This window comes from Schistocerca americana, chromosome 7 (assembly GCF_021461395.2).
Source record: "Schistocerca americana isolate TAMUIC-IGC-003095 chromosome 7, iqSchAmer2.1, whole genome shotgun sequence".
Taxonomy (NCBI): Eukaryota; Metazoa; Arthropoda; class Insecta; order Orthoptera; family Acrididae; genus Schistocerca; species Schistocerca americana.
This window is the reverse complement of record NC_060125.1, coordinates 393,516,742-393,537,763: the sequence shown is the minus strand read 5'-3', so window position 1 is coordinate 393,537,763 and position 21,022 is coordinate 393,516,742. Positions and strand designations below refer to the sequence as shown.

Here is a 21,022-nt window from a genome sequence, read left to right as displayed (position 1 = left end):
GATAAAGCACCGTTTAAACAGAGTTTGAAATACATTTTAGTAGGCAACTCCTTCTACTCCACAGATGAATATCTTAACGGAGACTGTTAAAGCCATCTTAAGTAAAAATATCTGTTAGATTTCAGTTTTGACAGCACTTGGTCACAACAGACAAGATTAGGTATTTTGTGTGTGACAAATTTATTAATAGTGCATAACAGTGTTTCATTCTGACAGTGTGTTAATTCCGTAAATATTAGCTGTTCCAGTTTACCGCATTGTATTCACCTATTTCAACAGTCTCCTGACAAATGATTGGGGTAGTATGTATTATATTAAAATGTTTTATGTTTTTATGCTATATTTTTTGATACGTTCCACATCCACGAGAATCATCTCAATTTTTGGATTTATGGAACAAAAAGTGGATCTAATCTAATATAAAACAAAAGTGCTTCAAACATCAGCCCTTGCACTATGTTTCTCCGCAGCAGAAAATTCTGCAACATTTTGGCAAAATTCTGCACATTACAAAGATGTTGATAGAGCTTTGAACGAGACTGGATGCAGAATAAAATCTTCTCAGTTTTTAAGCTGTGTCAGTTCAAACAAAATTCCTTGCTTTCAATGGCTCTCTCTGCCATCATCGTCAGGAGTAAAACCACTGACTGCCGGGGCTGGCATGCTTTTCTGTTTACATAGCCATGACTATGGCCTCTGGCACCAACACACACTCACTGATACTTGAACACTGCTAGTTTTCACTATCGTGTACACAACAAAGTGGTCCTGAGCACATTAATACACACAGAAAAAGTTATTTCTGACCACCTACAGTCTGAATTGCAGCACCAGAGACATGTGTTCAGAGAGAATGGTTATAGCAAGACAGACATTGCAAATGCCTTCAGGTACCATGAAAGAAGGATGCCTTCTGAATCACCAGAAGAGGCCAAGACGGCTGCTTTCCTGCCATACTGTGGGGCAATGAGTAACAGAAACATGGACTGAGACCAGTGTTCTAGTGCACAACCAAGATAAGAAATACGCTGCACCCTATTAAAGATGAAATAGCGTTTCATGTGACCAGCATATATGGCGCCTCTTGCAAATGCTATAGCATCTATGTATGTCAGATAACTCACACAGTTGCCGAGTCTACTCAACTGACATTTTAAACAGAGGGACCTCGACAAGTCACCCATAGCTGAGCACTGCCTGGAAATTGGCCACAAAATTTAGTCTGAAAACTCGAGACGTTTGCCTTGTGGATCAATACACTGGAATTCCATTGTAAAAAAGGCAGCTGAGATTAGAATGAAACACAACAATTTTAACACAGACCACAGGTACACATTTAGTAGGGCACGGAGGCGGGCTTTGAGTGTCGAAAGGAAGCAATGATGAATACTTGATATTTGTAGAGAGGCAAGGGAGCAGTTTCAAATGTGGCGCCAGCCCCTTATGCCTCCTGATGTCACTCGTTTCTGTGGCAGGCCAGAGTTACTACAACTGCCCAACTCACCTTCTGTGCATGTTTCATTTTGGCCCCTCTCTCATTGGTGCCAGAGGCCACAATCGTGGCGATATAAGCAGAAAAACATGCCAGCCCTGGCAGTCAGTGGTTTTACTCCTGAAGACAATGGTGGAGATAGGCATCAAAAGCTAGAGAATTTTATTTGAATTGAAATGGCTAGAAAACCAAGAAGATTTTGTTCAGAAATACTGCCATGAAAGATTCCAAGGACAAGAGGCTGGATGCGCTGCGACAGGTTTTCTACAACCAACTCCTGTTAGTTAACCCTATCAAATTATAGGTATCTCACAGCCAACTCGAAACTGCATAACACTGGTTCTCTACAGAATATGAAGAGAACTATCTTGCTATTTATTTATTAGTTTTTCCTGTCTGCATTTTATAAATTCTTGATGTACATTTGTATTTTTATTGTTATCACTTTATGTCTGTATTTATAGAATTTTCTTTGTAATTGTCCCTTCATATATTATAAATCTCTGTGTGTATGTTACTAATACGTTATCAGTACTGTAATAATCTCGTAAAATAAATAGTGATCATATTAAGGGGACCACTAACAGTAGAGGTAAGTATATCTAAAGTTATCTGAGTTTGCAGTACCACTTTTATGAGTAGTTTCAAAACAAAACCAGCGCAGCAATATGTACTTCTGATTTAATCTTTTTAAATTTTAGGCCCATTTTTGCTTGTTATTTAGGAGTTTAATTTGTTTAAGGAATTATGAGTTCATGGCTGTTTCAAGATGAGACATTTTTGTCTAGGAAAAGTATGAAATTTTTTCCAAACATATCTCATGAAACAAATATATCTCATGAAATGATGGGTGGTTGAAAATTGTGTGTGCTTGTGGTTCCAAAAGGAAGCACTTCCTTAAAAAAATGTATTGTTTACTTTTAGTGAATTTCTTTTTGTATTTATTCCTTACTATGATAACAAAGGTTAAGTTTGTGAGAAATTTTAAAACTGTATTCCAAAGGGAAACCACTTCCTTACGACAATGATTGTTTACTTTTTGCCAGTTTTTTCTTGTACTCATTGTTTACAAAGATGACAAAAGTCAATTTTGTGAAAAATTTTAAAATTAATTTTTCTTTAATATCATTGGGACTCAAAGGGTTAATTCCATAAACTTTCATGCTTCCCCTGCTCCCTTCCTCAGTTTATGTCCTTTATCAAGTCAATAAACTTCGAAGTGCGCATTCATGTTTTACTTTCATAACGACATCTGTCAGAATACCCTGTTTTCCTCCTCCTTTTTCCATGCCTGTTTGGAGAAGTTTAGCTCCAGAAAACTGTGTCCAAAGTGTTCTTGCTAGCAAATTTAGAAGATCTTCATTGTGCAAGGTTCATACAGCAGGCAATAATGCAGCAAGTGGCCCAGATACTGCATCTCACCACTTGCATAGATATATCCAAGAGGATGTATAACTTCTGCAAGTCGGTCTTGCAGTGTGGTACTCCCACCCTCATGCTGTTCAAAATGAGCCCCACAGTGTACAGGAGCTCACTGTCAGAAACAGGCTTTTCTCTTGCGAAGATGTCGCAATTCTACAGTTCTGTACTCAATCTTTCCAACTAGGTGCTTCTGATGGCCACCCACTAGGACCTGCATTAATGAGTGAGTAGAGTTTCTGCACTGATGTTTGCTTCACGCATCCCACTGCAACCAACACTGACTATTTTACTGTGGTATCAACCTTCTTCGTATGTGCATCTGCTCCACATAAAATTCGTGTACTCAGTAGCAGACATGCACAGCATCATACAACATTCCTAACAGTCAAGGATCATTACCCCATTTCTTACCTCTCAGTGTCCTAATAATGTTTTTTCTTGGGTCAGGGTGTGATCCACAGTCACACCTAGACATTTTGGCTGTAAGCAATGCTGGAATTTTTCACCTCATCACAGCACACAGAGTTCTCATCATGCTTCTGTTCGTTATTGAGCTGAAAAGTACATACCTACCTAGGGTGACAAAATGCAATTGTTTAAAAAGGAGGACAAACAGCTTCAAAAAGGAAGACAAAGGAAGAAAAAAAGAGGACGCATCAAACAGGTCAACTGCAGATGAGGATAGCACCCATCAGCTTTGGACAAATCACGTGACTGAAGGGAATTACCGGTAAAATTAGTAGTTAATTGTTACTGATGGTCAGGTGGTGGTTGACTGAGCAATATAAAAAAAATTAAGAACATTGATTGTGGTGACAGTGTGGCGTCAATTGTTATGTTATGTCAACAGCACGGAATTGTTTACAAGGCGAAAAACGTAAGACCATTCACCTCCCTTCATTCGACGCACCACTACCAACGTCTACAATTGAATCAGCAGCCGACGACATGTAAACTGCACTTTAACCTTCCGAATACAAATAAATTGAATGACTATAAAACAATGAAATAAAACCATGACAGTTAATCTATCGAGTTATTTCTTATCTTTATTGGCCACTGAGACGTACATTCCGGTTCCACATACCTTACACTCCACTTCAAATTCATTTCTCCCTTTCTTGAAAGCTGGATATTTGCAGAAAAGGACATCAGAAAATGTACACTTTCATATAGGCATAGCCAAATATTTTAGGTAACTCAGTTGGTTAAAAATTACACTCACAAATCACACTTGCACTACAGGAAGCCAAGCCAATACAAAGCGAAGATACGAAACGAAAATTTTAATTAATCGATATTTGCATTTGCTTATAGGTCGATCAATGATAACATCGACGGTCCTGGTGCCACCTACTAACACAGCCTTCGTACATGTTTATCACGAAGGCTGCGCCAATAGTTAAAGTATTTAAGAAAAAGCAACTGTATAACGCTCACTTTTGCGAAAAAGCCGGACACTGTAAAAATCTGCTCGGACCCCGGACAAAGAGCCGAAAAGGACATGTCCGGATTATTCTGGATGTCTGGTCACCCTATACCTACCTCATGCTGGGGTTTGGCTTCAGGTTTATAGCTTTATAACAGAGATAGTGTGTGTGTGTTGAAAGTTTGCTTGGTGTGATTTGACTTTGCCTGGTCACTTGTGTTCACAATGTACAGTACTACAGCCAGAATGCTTTCATGTGGTAAGCCAATCACCCAGTTCCACTGACTATAGTTCTTTCCATAGAGGCTGGCATATAATCTATTGCTGTGGAGGATGCCAACTAAGGATGTGAGACAATGGTCTCTTGTCAGCTTGTATAGTTCAATCAGCAGATTTTGGTCGTTGTCAATGTCCTATGTGGCTCTCAGGACAAAGAATGCAACTCAAATATTATTTTTCTTGAATCTGTCCTCAATGTTTTGCATCAGATTTAGTACCTGGCTGATATATAATTTCCGAAGTTAGTACCCAGGTAGTTGGTGTGTGAATTTCTCTTTTAGGCAGTCCCTGATAAGATACGAGTATCTATCAGAGCAGTGACAAAGGTCAGAAATTTTTTGAGTCATCTGATTCCTTCTCTGATTACAACAGGGAAACAACTCTGGCTTCCTTCATGTTTAGGGGATCTGAAAGTTGGTAACAGAGTCATTTACCAAAACCAGGAGCCATTTCTGCATTTCTGTCCAAAGGTACAAAGTGGTTAGAACTGGAGTCCACAAAAACATACTATTCAGTTAGGAATCGAGCCACAAATGGCAAACTTTAGCTCAGTCATAGTGACAGTATTCTTGAGGAAGTGGTTTCACTCCCCAAATCCTGTGGTATGAGCTCTTGAGTCCTCCAACAACAGTTTTGCCATTCAGCAACAGTTGGTTTGCCACTCGTTTTGCAGTTACTTCAGTGAAGTTGTTCTTGGGACATGTGGAATCTCTAATGACATTTCAGTACCCCTTCGAAGCTCACCTTCTTTCTGTTCACTTTCATTTCAAGATTTTTACCGGGTTACTCCACTTTGACTTTCAGCTTTCATCAACTGCTTGCATCAGCTCATATTCTGCTCTTCAGTAAGAGGGTTATCTGGTAGTGGTCTTAAGTACTTCTGTCATAAAATTTTGGCAGTCTCAAACACTCCTGTGATATACTCTGTCCTTGAATGATGATGAGTTCAGGGTTCAGGCTGCCATTCTTGACTGTATCAACATATTTTATTATCAGCTTTTTTTCCTAATGGCAATCACATTTTCATCTCCCCTGCCCCCTTCTCATCTTCTTTACAACTTTAATATATTTTTAAGAAAATGTTACATAACTCACTTTTGATTATCTGTTGTTACTATTCCATGACGTTCTAAGTGAACCAAATGCACATTCAAAATATATCATCCCAGGTCCCAGAATACATTCAGTGCCAAAGTAAAGACAACAGATTAATACACATGAAATTACAAGTAATAACTGGAACCAAAGTATAGTAACTGTAATAGTATATCAATAATGGTTAATTGAACATTGGAAAATCCAGGATGGAATGTAACAATCTTATGAAAACGATAGTTGCTGCTCACCATATAGCAAAGATGCACAGTTGGAAATAGGCACAACAAAAAGACTGTCCAACATTAAGCTTAGGCCAACAAGGCCTTTATCAAAAACAGATGTGTGTGTATGTTTTGCCTATTTTTGACAAGGGCTTTGATGGCTGAAAGCTAATTGTGTGACAGTATTTTTGTTGTGCCTATCTGCAACTTTGCATCTCCGCTATATGATGAGTAGCAACTATCCTTTTCATAATATTGTTAATGGTTAGTTAAAATAGAAAGGCCACTATATTTCACTTACCAGGGAGAAAGGTATCCATAGCACAGATATTCTTTGAAAACAGTAACTTTATTAGAGAGCTCAGAGATGGCATCAGTGAAAGCAGACAGAACATTACATCCTGCACAAAAGATATTTCTTGCAATAACAGTGTGTGAAGTACTTTAGAAAGCATATTTCCAGCCACAGAATCCCGTAGAACACCTGCCACGAATATGAACAAATTTAAAATCAACAATTCTTTATGGCAAATAATTGTAACACTGGAGCAGAAGTAAAATAATAGTATGACCATATGACAAAATCTAATACTTAATGGAATCAAGAATAAATTGGCTTATTAACCAACAATAAAATTATGCAAAGTGTAGTAGGAAAGTTTTGTAACACAGGCCCATTTATTTTACTTCCTTCGCTTAACCCAATAAAACCTTTCATCTTACAAAATCATTCATCAAATCAAATTTTCTAAATATGTTCCGGCATGCGAGAAAATAACATGCCCGCAGAACCTCTTTGTCCTTAGATAAAGGCTACCTTTTCAGTAGAGTTTTCACTTTTCGTGAGACCAGAATAGCACCACGATGAAAAATCATGGTCCTAGAGTGGATTGTCAAAAGCTTTGAAACCTACTGCAATTAATTCGTCACTACACATTTTTAATGATTTCATTCACTGTCACAGGGCTACAGCATAAGAGGAGCTTCAACTTTTGACTACATTATGTGTATTGATAGGTCTAAACATGCACAGAAGTAGAATATGAGATGAAAATAGGAGCCATATTGATTTAACTCTCCTAATACTCTTGGCATAAAAAGACATGTGTGACAGACACTTCAGTGCCTTTATAAGTAAGGCAGTGCTTTGTATTAAACTTAACTTAGAAGTTCATAAAACTACTTTACCTAGTAAATGAGAATAAGCAGTGGGAAATCTTTCTACAAGTCCAGTGGTATGGTCAAAAATTTTACATGCCATGGAAAACAATGAGTTCAGATGATCTTCTAAAATGGTTGTGCTCTGTAACAGCTAAGCAAAAACACAATGTGTAAACTGACGCTTTAGCAGATTACACTTGACAACAAAAGGAATAACTTTTACACAAAAAAATATAGCAGTTCAAACAATCATACATAATAATATCGTGAAAAAGAAAGTTGCTACTCACCATATAGTGGAGATGCTGAGTCGCAGATAGGCACAACAAAAAGACCGTCACAAAATTTGGCAGTCTCAAACACTCCTGTGACACACTCTGTCCTTAACTGATGATGAGTTCATGCTTCAGGCTGCCATTCTTGACTGTATCAATATATTTTCTGATCAGTTTTTTTTCCTAATGGCAAGCACATTTTCATCTCATTTTCAACCACATTTGTGACAGTCTTTATGTTGTGCCTATCTGCGACTCAGCATCTCGGCTATATGGTAAGTAGCAACTTTCCTATTCATAATATTCTTACATTCCATCCTGGACTTTCAATTGTTTGATATATAACAATAAAGTGCATATAACAACGAAAACAATCAATTTTTGACAGAAGAATTTAATTGGATAGATAAAAAAATCTACTCACCAAGCGCCATCAAAACACTCACACATAAAAGAAGGTTGTAATTAGGCAAGCTTTTGGAGCCAGTGGCTCCTCCTTCGGGCAGATGGGTTGAAGGGGAAGGAAAGAGAGGTGAAGGAAAAGGACTAGAGAGGTGAAGGAAAAGGACTGGAGAGGTCTAGGAAAAGGGGTTGATTTGGGGAAAGTCACCCAAAACTGCAGATCAGGGGAGACGAACTGCACGGGGTGAGAAGAAGACTGATGGTTGGGGACTGCATCGGACGAGATTTGAAGACCTGAGAGCTTAAAGGCGGAATACACCGTAATATACAGGCCAGAGATTACTGTTTAAACATCATGCTTGACTTAATAATAAGAGCGAAAAGCTAAGTGCATTGTACGTAACAGAGGTGGGAGGGGGGCAGTGAAAAACAGATGGGCCAGACAATAAAAGATGTAGAAAACTAAAATGGAGTGAAGAAAAGATTAGATACTGCGAGCTACCAGTGTACACCCTCTGCCTATGCCCATTCATCCTAATTGATAATTTGGTTATAGTCATGCCAATATAGAAGGCCGAACAGTGTTTACATAACAGCAGGTATATGACGTGTCATTTTGCAGGTCGATCTCCCTTTGATAGTATATGTTACAGGGCTGTTATACGGGGGTGGTAGGAGGGTGCATAGGGTAAGTCTTGCAGCAGGGAGCCATAGGGTAGGGAGATGGGTGAAGATGAAGCATAGTGTCTGACACGAATAATTCGGAGATTTGGAAGGCAACGGAAAGCTATTCCAGGAGTAGTGGGCAAAATTTCAGACATAATGGATTTCATTTCAGGACATGATTTTCGGAAGTTATGGCCCTGTCGAAGTAGCAGATTAACACATTCCAGACCAGAATAATACTGAGTCACCAATGGTGTGCTCCAAAGTTGTTTTTTGGAGGGATCAGCAGTACCAGGATTGAATGTGGCGGCCCGGGAAATTTGCTTTTGAACTAGGCTGGTGGGGTAATTACGTGCAGTAAACACTGAGATGAGAATGGTGGTGTATTGCTGTAAAGAATATGCACCCAAACAAATAAGAGGGAATGTTTGACATGGAAAGGATGGCAACTGTCAGAATGTAAGTACTGCTGTTTATTGGTAGGTTTAATGTGGATGGAAGTGCATAGCTGGCCTTTGGTGAAAATGAGATCAACATCAAGGAAAGTGGCATGGGAATCAGAATAAGACAATGTGAAATTCAACTGGAAGAAGGTATTAAGAGATTCCAGGAAGTTTTGCAGGTCAGTCTCACAATGAGTGCATATGGTAAAGATGTCATCAATGTATCTCAACCAAGTCAGGGACTGAAGACTTATGGACCCAAGGTAAGCGCCCTCCAAGTGACCCATGAAAAGGTTAGCACACGAAGGAGCCATCCTGCTTCCCATGGCTGTACCCCTGATCCGTTTGTAAGTCTGCCTCTGAAAGGTGAAGTTGTTGTTGGTAAGTACACTATGTGATCAAAAGTATCCGGACACCCCCAAAACATAAGTTTTTCAAATTACGTGCATTGTGCTGCCACCTACTGCCAGGTACTCCATATCAAAGACCTCAGTTGTTATTAGACATCGTGAGAGAGGAGAATGGGGCGCTCTGCAGACCTCACGGACTTCGAACGTGGTCAGGTGATTTGGTGTCACTTGTGTCATGCATTTGTACACGAGATTTCCACACTCCTAAACATCCCCAGGTCCATGGTTTCCGATGTGATAGTGACGGGGAAACATGTAGAGATGCGTACAGCACAAAAGCGTGCAGGCTGACCTTGTCTGTTGACTGACAAAGACCATCGACAGTCTCGACAGGGTCGTAATGTGTAATAGACAGACATCTATCCAGACCATCACACAGGAATTCCAACTGCTTAAGGATCCACTACAAGTACTATGACAGTTAGGCGGGAGGTTAGAAAACTTGGATTTCATGGTGGAGAGGCTGCTCATAAGCCACACATCATGGCGGTAAATGCCAAACGACCCCTCGCTTGGTGTAAGGAGGGAAACATTGGACGATTGAACAGTGGAAAAATGTTGTGTGGAGTGACGAATAACGGTACACAGCGTGGCGATCTGATGGCAGGGTGTGGGTATGGTGAATGCACGGTGAACATCATTGGCCAGCATATGTAGTTCCAACTGTAAAATTCGGAGGCGGTGGTGTTGTGGTGTGGCCTTGTTTTTCATGGAGCGGGCTTTCAGACCTTGCTGTTTTGCGTGGCACTATCACAGCACAGGCCTACATTGATGTTTTAAGCACCTTCTTGCTTTCCACTGTTAAAGAGCAATTCGGGTATGACAATTGCATCTTTCAACATGACCAAGCACCTGTTCATAATGCACTTCCTGTGGCAGAGTGATTACATGACAATAACATCCCTGTAATGGACTGGCCTGCACAGAGTCGTGACCTGAATCCTACAGAACACATTTGGGATGTTTTGGAGCGCCGACTTCATGATAGGCCTCACCAACTGACATTAATACCTCAGCATTCTGTGAGCTGCCATTCCCCAAGAAACCTTCCAACACTTGACTTAATATATGCCTGCGAAAGTGGAAGCTGTCATCAAGGATAAGGGTGGGCCAACACCATATTGAATTTGTGGGTGAAGCAAGCTGGATATTTTTACTTCCCCTCTCGTTTTGCCATCTGCCTTCTTAAATTTGTTTTTTGCTCTTTTAACTAATTACCACTAACATACGTGAGTGTAATCTGTATTTTCATGAAAGAGAAAGGTTGGCCCTCAATTTTAAAGAATATAACACAAGATATAATATTGTGCTTAGTTTTACGGATGTAATTGATTTTCTAATTTATTTTGACTATTCCTAATTAATACTTGCATTCTAGGATGAAATCAGTGATTGTTTCGTAACTTAAATTCTATTGTTGATGTACAAACAAATATAAATTCTGTACTAATTATAAACATTTGGAGGAACAACTAATAGTATTCTTAAAGGAACTATTTGGCTCTATTCGAAAACCTGTTAGCAAAGCCAGCCCTTAATTAATTCCAAATTAATTAACAGTTTTTTCAAAAGTATTGTTTGCATAATGATATATGTTAATTCTTCCCCCCATGAACCATGGACCTTGCCGTTGGTGGGGAGGCTTGCGTGCCTCAGCGATACAGATAGCCGTACCGTAGGTGCAACCACAACGGAGGGGTATCTGTTGAGAGGCCAGACAAACGTGTGGTTCCTGAAGAGGGGCAGCAGCCTTTTCAGTAGTTGCAAGGGCAACAGTCTGGATGATTGACTGATCTGGCCTTGTAACAATAACCAAAACGGCCTTGCTGTGCTGGTACTGCGAACGGCTGAAAGCAAGGGGAAACTACAGCCGTAATTTTTCCCGAGGGCATGCAGCTTTACTGTATGATTACATGATGATGGCGTCCTCTTGGGTAAAATATTCCGGAGGTAAAATAGTCCCCCATTCGGATCTCCGGGCGGGGACTACTCAAGAGGATGTCGTTATCAGGAGAAAGAAAACTGGCGTTCTACGGATCGGAGCGTGGAATGTCAGATCCCTTAATCGGGCAGGTAGGTTAGAAAATTTAAAAAGGGAAATGGATAGATTGAAGTTAGATATAGTGGGAATTAGTGAAGTTCGGTGGCATGAGGAGCAAGACTTCTGGTCAGGTGACTACAGGGTTATAAACACAAAATCAAATAGGGGTAATGCAGGAGTAGGTTTAATAATGAATAGGAAAATAGGAATGCGGGTAAGCTACTACAAACAGCATAGTGAACGCATTATTGTGGCCAAGATAGACACGAAGCCCACACCTACTACAGTAGTACAAGTTTATATGCCAACTAGCTCTGCAGATGACGAAGAAATTGAAGAAATGTATGATGAAATAAAAGAAATTATTCAGATTGTGAAGGGAGACGAAAATTTAATAGTCATGGGTGACTGGAATTCGAGTGTAGGAAAAGGGAGAGAAGGAAACATAGTAGGTGAATATGGATTGGGGGACAGAAATGAAAGAGGAAGCCGCCTGGTAGAATTTTGCACAGAGCACAACATAATCATAACTAACACTTGGTTCAAGAATCATGAAAGAAGGTTGTATACATGGAAGAACCCTGGAGATACTAAAAGGTATCAGATAGATTATATAATGGTAAGACAGCGATTTAGGAACCAGGTTTTAAATTGTAAGACATTTCCAGGGGCAGATGTGGACTCTGACCACAATCTATTGGTTATGACCTGTAGATTAAAACTGAAGAAGCTGCAAAAAGGTGGGAATTTAAGGAGATGGGACCTGGATAAACTAAAAGAACCAGAGGTTGTACAGAGATTCAGGGAGAGCATAAGGGAGCAATTGACAGGAATGGGGGAAATAAATACAGTAGAAGAAGAATGGGTAGCTTTGAGGGATGAAGTAGTGAAGGCAGCAGAGGATCAAGTAGGTAAAAAGACGAGGGCTAGTAGAAATCCTTGGGTAACAGAAGAGATATTGAATTTAATTGATGAAAGGAGAAAATATAAAAATGCAGTAAGTGAAACAGGCAAAAAGGAATACAAACGTCTCAAAAATGAGATCGACAGGAAGTGCAAAATGGCTAAGCAGGGATGGCTAGAGGACAAATGTAAGGATGTAGAGGCCTATCTCACTAGGGGTAAGATAGATACCGCCTACAGGAAAATTAAAGAGACCTTTGGAGATAAGAGAACGACTTGTATGAATATCAAGAGCTCAGATGGAAACCCAGTTCTAAGCAAAGAAGGGAAAGCAGAAAGGTGGAAGGAGTATATAGAGGGTCTATACAAGGGCGATGTACTTGAGGACAATATTATGGAAGTGGAAGAGGATGTAGATGAAGATGAAAGGGGAGATACGATACTGCGTGAAGAGTTTGACAGAGCACTGAAAGACCTGAGTCGAAACAAGGCCCCCGGAGTAGACAATATTCCATTGGAACTACTGACGGCCGTGGGAGAGCCAGTCCTGACAAAACTCTACCATCTGGTGAGCAAGATGTATGAAACAGGCGAAATACCCTCAGACTTCAAGAAGAATATAATAATTCCAATCCCAAAGAAAGCAGGTGTTGACAGATGTGAAAATTACCGAACTATCAGCTTAATAAGTCACAGCTGCAAAATACTAACACGAATTCTTTACAGATGAATGGAAAAACTAGCAGAAGCCAACCTTGGGGAAGATCAGTTTGGATTCCGTAGAAACACTGGAACACGTGAGGCAATACTGACCTTACGACTTATCTTAGAAGAAAGATTAAGGAAAGGCAAACCTACATTTCTAGCATTTGTAGACTTAGAGAAAGCTTTTGACAATGTTGACTGGAATACTCTCTTTCAAATTCTAAAGGTGGCAGGGGTAAAATACAGGGAGCGAAAGGCTATTTACAATTTGTACAGAAAGCAGATGGCAGTTATAAGAGTCGAGGGACATGAAAGGGAAGCAGTGGTTGGGAAGGGAGTAAGACAGGGTTGTAGCCTCTCCCCGATGTTGTTCAATCTGTATATTGAGCAAGCAGTAAAGGAAACAAAAGAAAAATTCGGGGTAGGTATTAAAATTCATGGAGAAGAAATAAAAACTTTGAGGTTCGCCGATGACATTGTAATTCTGTCAGAGACAGCAAAGGACTTGGAAGAGCAGTTGAATGGAATGGACAGTGTCTTGAAAGGAGGATATAAGATGAACATCAACAAAAGCAAAACAAGGATAATGGAATGTAGTCTAATTAAGTCGGGTGATGCTGAGGGAATTAGATTAGGAAATGAGGCACTTAAAGTAGTAAAGGAGTTTTGCTATTTGGGGAGCAAAATAACTGATGATGGTCGAAGTAGAGAGGATATAAAATGTAGGCTGGCAATGGCAAGGAAAGAGTTTCTGAAGAAGAGAAATCTGTTAACATCCAGTATTGATTTAAGTGTCAGGAAGTCATTTCTGAAAGTATTCGTATGGAGTGTAGCCATGTATGGAAGTGAAACATGGACGATAAATAGTTTGGACAAGAAGAGAATAGAAGCTTTCGAAATGTGGTGCTACAGAAGAATGCTGAAGATTAGATGGATAGATCACATAACTAATGAGGAGGTATTGAATAGGATTGGGGAGGAGAGAAGTTTGTGGCACAACTTGACCAGAAGAAGGGATCGGTTGGTAGGACATGTTCTGAGGCATCAGGGGATCACCAATTTAGTATTGGAGGGCAGCGTGGAGGGTAAAAATCGTAGAGGGAGACCAAGAGATGAATACACTAAGCAGATTCAGAAGGATGTAGGTTGCAGTAGGTACTGGGAGATGAAAAAGGTTGCACAGGATAGAGTAGCATGGAGAGCTGCATCAAACCAGTCTCAGGACTGAAGACCACAACAACAACAACAACATATGTTAATTTCACCATTTAAATGAATAATTCAGCCTAACTCTTGTAGTCGAAGAAACTGTTAAAAAGAACCAATTTTTCAAAGTATTCAGTTAATTTAATGAGTTAAGTTTTAATTGTAACTTCTGTAAATTAAACATCGAACAATGTGTAGTTTCAGCACCTCTTATTGGGAGGATATATAAGGGCGTGATTTTTGGTCCTGAGACAGGTAGTCCACAGCTGAGTTTCAGACGAGAGTTAGAAGGAGTTGTCAAGGAGATATGATTTCGATTCATTTTTGAAGCTATTACTGCTGTTTGTCAGACATCTTATTTCGTCTGGTAATTTGTCGAAAATTTTTATAGCAGCTCTCTGAGCAAAGGATAGTGTAAGTGTTGCTTAAAACAACACTACGAAATACGTGTTACACAATTAGGTCATGTGTTAAAACAATGACAGAGTCTCCTCCATACGTACCTTTCTATTCTTCAAGAACTGTGAACTCTGTAGTTAGGTTTTTACTGCTCATAGATGTTCAATAGTAAACTATAGTAGCAGTATGTGGAGATTTGCCTGCAAACTATTAATGAGGCTTGTGGAAAGTTAAAACAATAGTCTACTGGCCACAAATAACTGTGTATTATTGGGGCATTGTGAACAGTGAAAGTAAACTAATGTGAAATGCAACTGTGCACCTGTCGCCTACATTGTTTATAGTAGTCAGTGATGTACTTCCACGGACCATTTTTCAGCCAGTATCACAACGCAGTACGTCGACACAGAGGACTACAAATGAAGAAATAAAGAAAGTGAATTGTCACATTTGGTGCCCTAAGAGAGGACTAATGTATGTGGGGACAATTAACTAGAACTCACAAACTTTGACAGTGAATTGTGCACTCGAATGGTTTACAGTAAAGTTTAAATGGAAGAGATGATGCAGCCAATCAGGGCTTGGGTTTCATGGCCACAGTAGGACAGCTGCCAATCAGCAAGCAGGTTCAATGGAAGAAGCCACTGAGTACAGGAGCAGCCAAGCAGACACAGGTGGACACAGCTGACCGAAATAAACAAGATGCCTCGCCGAGAGAATTACAACTTGCAGCAGACGAAGAGTCGAGATGACAGCCACAGCAGAGCAGCAGCAGCAGACGAGTGATTAAAAATTAAGGTAATTTCGTAGCAAAAGCTGTTTTGCACCAAGTGATACATAATGAGTGGCTTTAATGAACAAGACAGTATGATGGGAGACAAGGCTTGGTTCAGTAGATGATAGTGCTTATCAATCTGACATGAATGTAACTTTGAATGATGGGGATGAAAATCCTATTGTAGATGAAATGATAAAAGCGTCCTCTACATTGTCTGGTAATGTGAGCGAAATAGGCGAAAACAGTACTGAAGTGGATGAAATCATTAAGGTTAAGGAGGAGGAATTTAGTAGCGAAAGTCAGCAAGGGCAACAGTTTATGGCAGATGGAAACTTGGGAGCAATGTTAAGGCAAATTATGAGTAGTATGTGTATGAAAGAAGACATCAGTAGCATGAAAATATACATTAGTAGTATGAAAACTGAAATGACTAGCCTAAAACATGGACGAAGAAAGACATTAAAAGGAAATTAAGGTAGTTAGCTCTAGCCTTTCAGAATTAAATAAGAAGTTTGATGCAGTAGTTAAAGATTGTGACAATACTAATGAGAAATGAACATTGAGTTGTAAATGTGTGGAAGAGAGAGAAACTTTGTGATGACTATAGTAGGAGGGTGCAGGCTTCTGAAAAGTTCTGTGCTGAAAACAGGGCTAAACTTTAGAACCAAATCGATCAGATTAAAAATGATTTTGAAAAGGAGGTAGAAACCAAGTGTGCTGTAGTGGTAGAGGACAAACTGGTGAAAGTAAATGAAAAGGTAGATTGAAAATTAACTGAAATTAAGATAAACGTGGAGGAGGTACAAATTCCAAAGCATATAGAAACTGTCAGTGGGTCTGATTCTGACAGTATTTGTAATGATGATAGCAATGACGAATCCAGTAGTGATGAGGATGATGTATTTGAATTTATAATTGATAATGATGGCAATGTGTTAAGTAAAGAAAGAATAAAGGGGGATAATATTAGTCCTAATGAAAAGGTCGAGTTTGAGAGTGGTAATGAGGAAGAGGGCTATGCTATCTGTCATTTGACTATGTCTGATAATCATTTTGGTAAGCAGGATGATAGTTTTTCCAGCGAAACGATTAATGAGGACTTGCTGTATGAAGAAGATCACATGGTAAGTAAAAAGAAAATGTGGTACCCTGTAATAACAGAAAGTCTATATGGTAAACATGTTAAGTGTTTACTGGACAGAGGTAGTGATTCAAATGGAGTTTCACACGCATTTCTTTGAATCTATTAAGAATACTGTTAAGCTATGAATGAGTGTGCAACAAGAGGTACTATTAACTGTGGAATTGGCAGGACAGGTGTGTGTGTGTGTGTGTGTGTGTGTGTGTGTGTGTGTGTGTGTGTGTGTGTGTGTGTGTAGCAGCAGCGGTAATATGCAGTAACAAACCATCTTAAATACGAGATCTTAATATTAACTGGAGTATAATAGAAGTGTTTGTGTTCAGTGTAAATTCAAATGGCTCTGAGCACTATGCGACTTAAGTTCTGAGGTCATCAGTCGCCTAGAACTTAGAACTAATTAAACCTAACTAACCTAAGGACATCACACACATCCGTGCCCGAGGCAGGATTCGAACCTGCGACTGTAGCGGTAGCTCGGCTCCAGACTGTAACACCTAGAACCGCACGGTCACTCTGGCCGGCTGCTCAGTGCAATCAGTATATGGATATCACTATATACCTGCAGAAGTGTGTCATGTAGAGCATTTTCTAACATTACGAAATTACAACTTTAAACATAATGAGATTTTCACTCTACAGCGGAGTGTGCGCTGATATGAAACTTCCTTGCAGATTATAACTGTGTGCCAGACCGAGACTCGAACTTGGGACCTTTGCCTTTCGCGGGCAAGTGCTCTACCAACTGAGCTACCCAAGCACGACTCACGCCCCATCCTCACAGCTTTATTTCTGCCTGTACCTCATCTCCTACCTTCCAAACTTTACAGAAGCTCTCCTGCGAAACTTGCAGAACTAGCACTCCTGAAAGAAAGGATATTGCGGAGACATGGCTTAGCCACAGCCTGGGGGATGTTCCCAGAATGAGATTTTCACTATGCAGCGGAGTGTGTGCTGATATGAAACTTCCTGGCAGATTAAAACTGTGTGCCGGACCGAGACTCGAACTCGGGACCTTTGCCTTTCGCGGGCAAGTGCTCTACCAACTGAGCTACCCAAGCACGACTCACGTCCCGTCCTCACAGCTTTATTTCTGCCAGTACCTCATCTCCTAAACATAGTCGTCTGCAGTAATGTATGTGGAAAGATTAAGCAAGGTTTGTATGTATACCACCCTTCAGGCTAGAATCTTAAGCAATTTGATGGAATACAGTGAAATAATAGTTTTTCTAAGTGATAGTTTTGTCTGATCAGTAATGAGAATTAAGTTTGCCTTAGCATAAGGATCTGTTACTGTGGAGTGTTTTTTAGTAGAATCAATTTTGCATTAGATAAGCCGAGCAGGTGTTTATTTATTAGTTAATGAAGCAATAATGAAGTAATAAAATAATGAATTATGTTATGGTCTTAACAGTTAGGGAGCCTGTCTCTGTAGTAGGGTTATTTATGCAGAATTCACTCCACTAGTTAACGAGGTAAGAAACGTAAGTAAAATAATGGAGCTGACAGACGTAATTGAGTAATGAAAAAGATAATTGTATACAAACAAATATGGTGTAACTGTATTGATGATCTAGTTGTGAACTAGGCAACATTGGGTACTGTGTATATTGTGCAATTCATGCCACTGCAGCTGGGAATGAGAGCTTAACATAAAGAGCAATATTCTTGTGAGGTACGCATCATATAATGCTGCATCATTGGATCTATAAGTTATCTGAAAACTTCTGTTTGTGTTCTGAGGAATTATGAGCTTGAGTTGGTAATAATGGAATGAAGAACAATAATTTTCCTGACTAACTGATAACTGTGGTGTTAGACTGATTTGAAAATTCTGACAGGTCAACTATTTGGTAGCATTTTGTGAGGATTTAATTTTCTGGTTGAATGAGAGTAGTGCTCAGAGTTGAGTAGACAAGTGGGGCTATGATTTGGTACAAACTCCATCCCCTTAATTTTGATTTGAGTAGTAATTAAATTATGTAATGGTGACTCTATTCTTTTTTCATAACATAATGGTTAATAAATCTATGTCACTGCACATCTTGAGTTTTTGCTATTTTGCAAATGGGAAAGAGAGCCAATCTTTCAGGTTTAACCAGTTTCAGACAGTTATGACTTAGAGTAATGTTTTGTAGTGTAATGTGCACTTGTTTTGAAAACTTTCTTGAAGTCCATTCCTTTTGTACTATAGTCAATTTTAGTGCTAATTATTGTAATGTTATGAGAACTATGAAAAGTATTTATTTATGATGTAATGACTATCTTTTCAGTTTGAAACATTTTTTTAGACTTAAGTTAGAAGTAAAAGTAATTGTACTAAAGTAGGATATTTCGTCTGATTTTTTCCATGTACTGTAGCGGAGGAGAAGCACCTCCAAGGGAAATGATAGCAGTGCATTTCCTCACTAACTGCCACTTGGACCTGTTGAAGGTGTGGACAACTTGGTGAGAAAGTGTGTAAAAGCTCATTAAAATTGGGAAAGTGCTTGTGAAAAATACTAAACATTGAACAAGTGAAATTTTCTGCCCAAAAGTGAACTGCAATGTGCAGTGTAATTTAGTTTTTTTGCAACCCTTGAGGATTTATTTTGTTTAGCAAAACAGGACCTGTACAAAGTGATATGTATCTTAAAATGTAATCTTTGCTTACCAAAAAAAGACATCACTTATGAAGAAGATGCCAAATTTTTTGTTAAAAGTATAACTAGTGGATATTTTGTGCAATTGTACAATATACTGTATGTAAATATGTTGTATGGGGATTTTCATATGGCCATTTCATATAAGTAAAAATTTGAAAAAAAAAAGTACTGTAGTTTTTGATAAGATTTTGTAGTTAATATTTTTTTGTGTGTAGACTTTTAACCCACAGTCTGGGGTCACTTGTGGTCACCAAATTGCCCAGTTAGCTATTTGCAATATCTATCTGGTCAATCCAATGAGGTGGTGATGTGGCAAAGCAAGCTGGGATATTTTTACTTCCCCTTGTTTCATCATCTGCCTCCTTCAATTCATTTTTTGCACTTTTAACTAATTACCATCAACATACGTGAGTGTAATCTGCATTTTCATGAAAGAGAAAAGTTGGCCCTCAGTTTTAAAGAATATAACACAAGATCTAATTTTGTGCTTAGTTTTATGGATGTAATTGATTTCATAAATTATTTGGACTATTCCTAGTTAATACTTGCATTATAGGTTGAAATTAGTGATTGTTTCGTAACTTAAATTCTATTGTTGACGTATAAAGAAATATAAATTCTGTACTAATTATAAACATATGGAGGAACAACTAATAGTATTCTTAAAGGACCTATTTGGTTCTATTCGAAAACATGCTAGCAAAGCCAGCCCTTAATTAATTCCAAAACAATTAACAGTTTTGTCAAAAGTATTGTTTGCATAACGATGTGTGTTAATTTCATCATTTAAACAAATAATTCAGCCTAACTCTTGTAGTAGAAGAAACCGTTAAAAAGAACAAATTTTTCGAAGTATTCAGTTAATTTAATGAGTTAAGTTTTAATTGAAATTTCTGTAAATTAAACATCAAGCAATGTGTAGTTTCAGCACCTATTATAGTGAGGATATATAAGGGCCCGATTTTTGGTCCGAAGACAGTCAGTCCACAGCTGAGTTTAAGAAACATGTGTTGATTAGAATAACGACAATGCTTCAACTTAACTGTGAAATACGTGTTACACAATTAGGCCGTGTGTTAAAACAATGACAGTGTCTGCTCCATACATACCTTTGAATTCTTCAAGAACAGTGAACTTTGTGGTTACGTTTTTACTGCTCGTAGATGTTCAATAGTAAACTATATTATGAGAAGGAAAGTTGCCACTCCCCATATAGCTGAGATGCTGAGTCTGAGATAGGCACAACAAAAAGATTTTCTCACTTAAAGCTTTCATCCAATGGCGTTTCTCAACAATACACACACACACACACACACACACACACACACACACACACACACACACACACACACACACACACACGCGCGCGCGCGCGCGCGCGCCCACACACACACACACACACACACACACACACACACACACACACACACACACACACACATTGCAAGCAGCAGTACCAGTGCATTACAGGAGTGGCAACTGGGTGGGGGAATGGAGGAGGCTGGGACGGGGAGGGGGGGAATAGTAGGGTGGGGATGGTGGACAGTGAAGTGCTGCAGTTTGGGCGACAGGCCGGGGAGAGGTGGGGAAGGGGAAGTAGTGAAAATAGAAACACATAGAGAGGAAAAGAGAGAAATAAACAACAACAAAAATAGAAAAAAAAAGACTTGGTGTGGTGGTGGAATGATGGCTGTGTAGTGCTGGGATGGGAGCAGGGAAGGGGCTGGATGGGTGAGGACAGCAACTAATGAAGGTTGAGGTCAGGAGCGTTACGGGAACGCAGGCTGTATTGCAGGGAAAGTTCCAACCTGTGCAATTCAGAAAAGCTGGTGTTGGTGGGAAGGATCCATATGGTACAGGCTGTGAAGTGGTCATTGAATTGAAGGATATCATGTTTGGCAGCGTGTTC

General features: G+C 39.4%; 1 protein-coding gene across 1 annotated transcript in view; it reads right to left on the bottom strand.

Annotated features, from left to right (window-relative positions):
- Window positions 1-21,022, bottom strand: part of LOC124621816 (probable E3 ubiquitin-protein ligase HERC1) — a 766,600-nt gene that overhangs the window by 570,076 nt on the left and 175,502 nt on the right. Inside the window, exons 15-16 of the mRNA XM_047147255.1 lie at window positions 7,130-7,253; window positions 6,243-6,425 (exon numbers count right to left, since the gene is read on the bottom strand). Of these exons, the coding sequence (XP_047003211.1) occupies window positions 6,243-6,425; window positions 7,130-7,253 (307 nt within the window). The remainder of the gene's footprint in view (window positions 1-6,242; window positions 6,426-7,129; window positions 7,254-21,022) is intronic.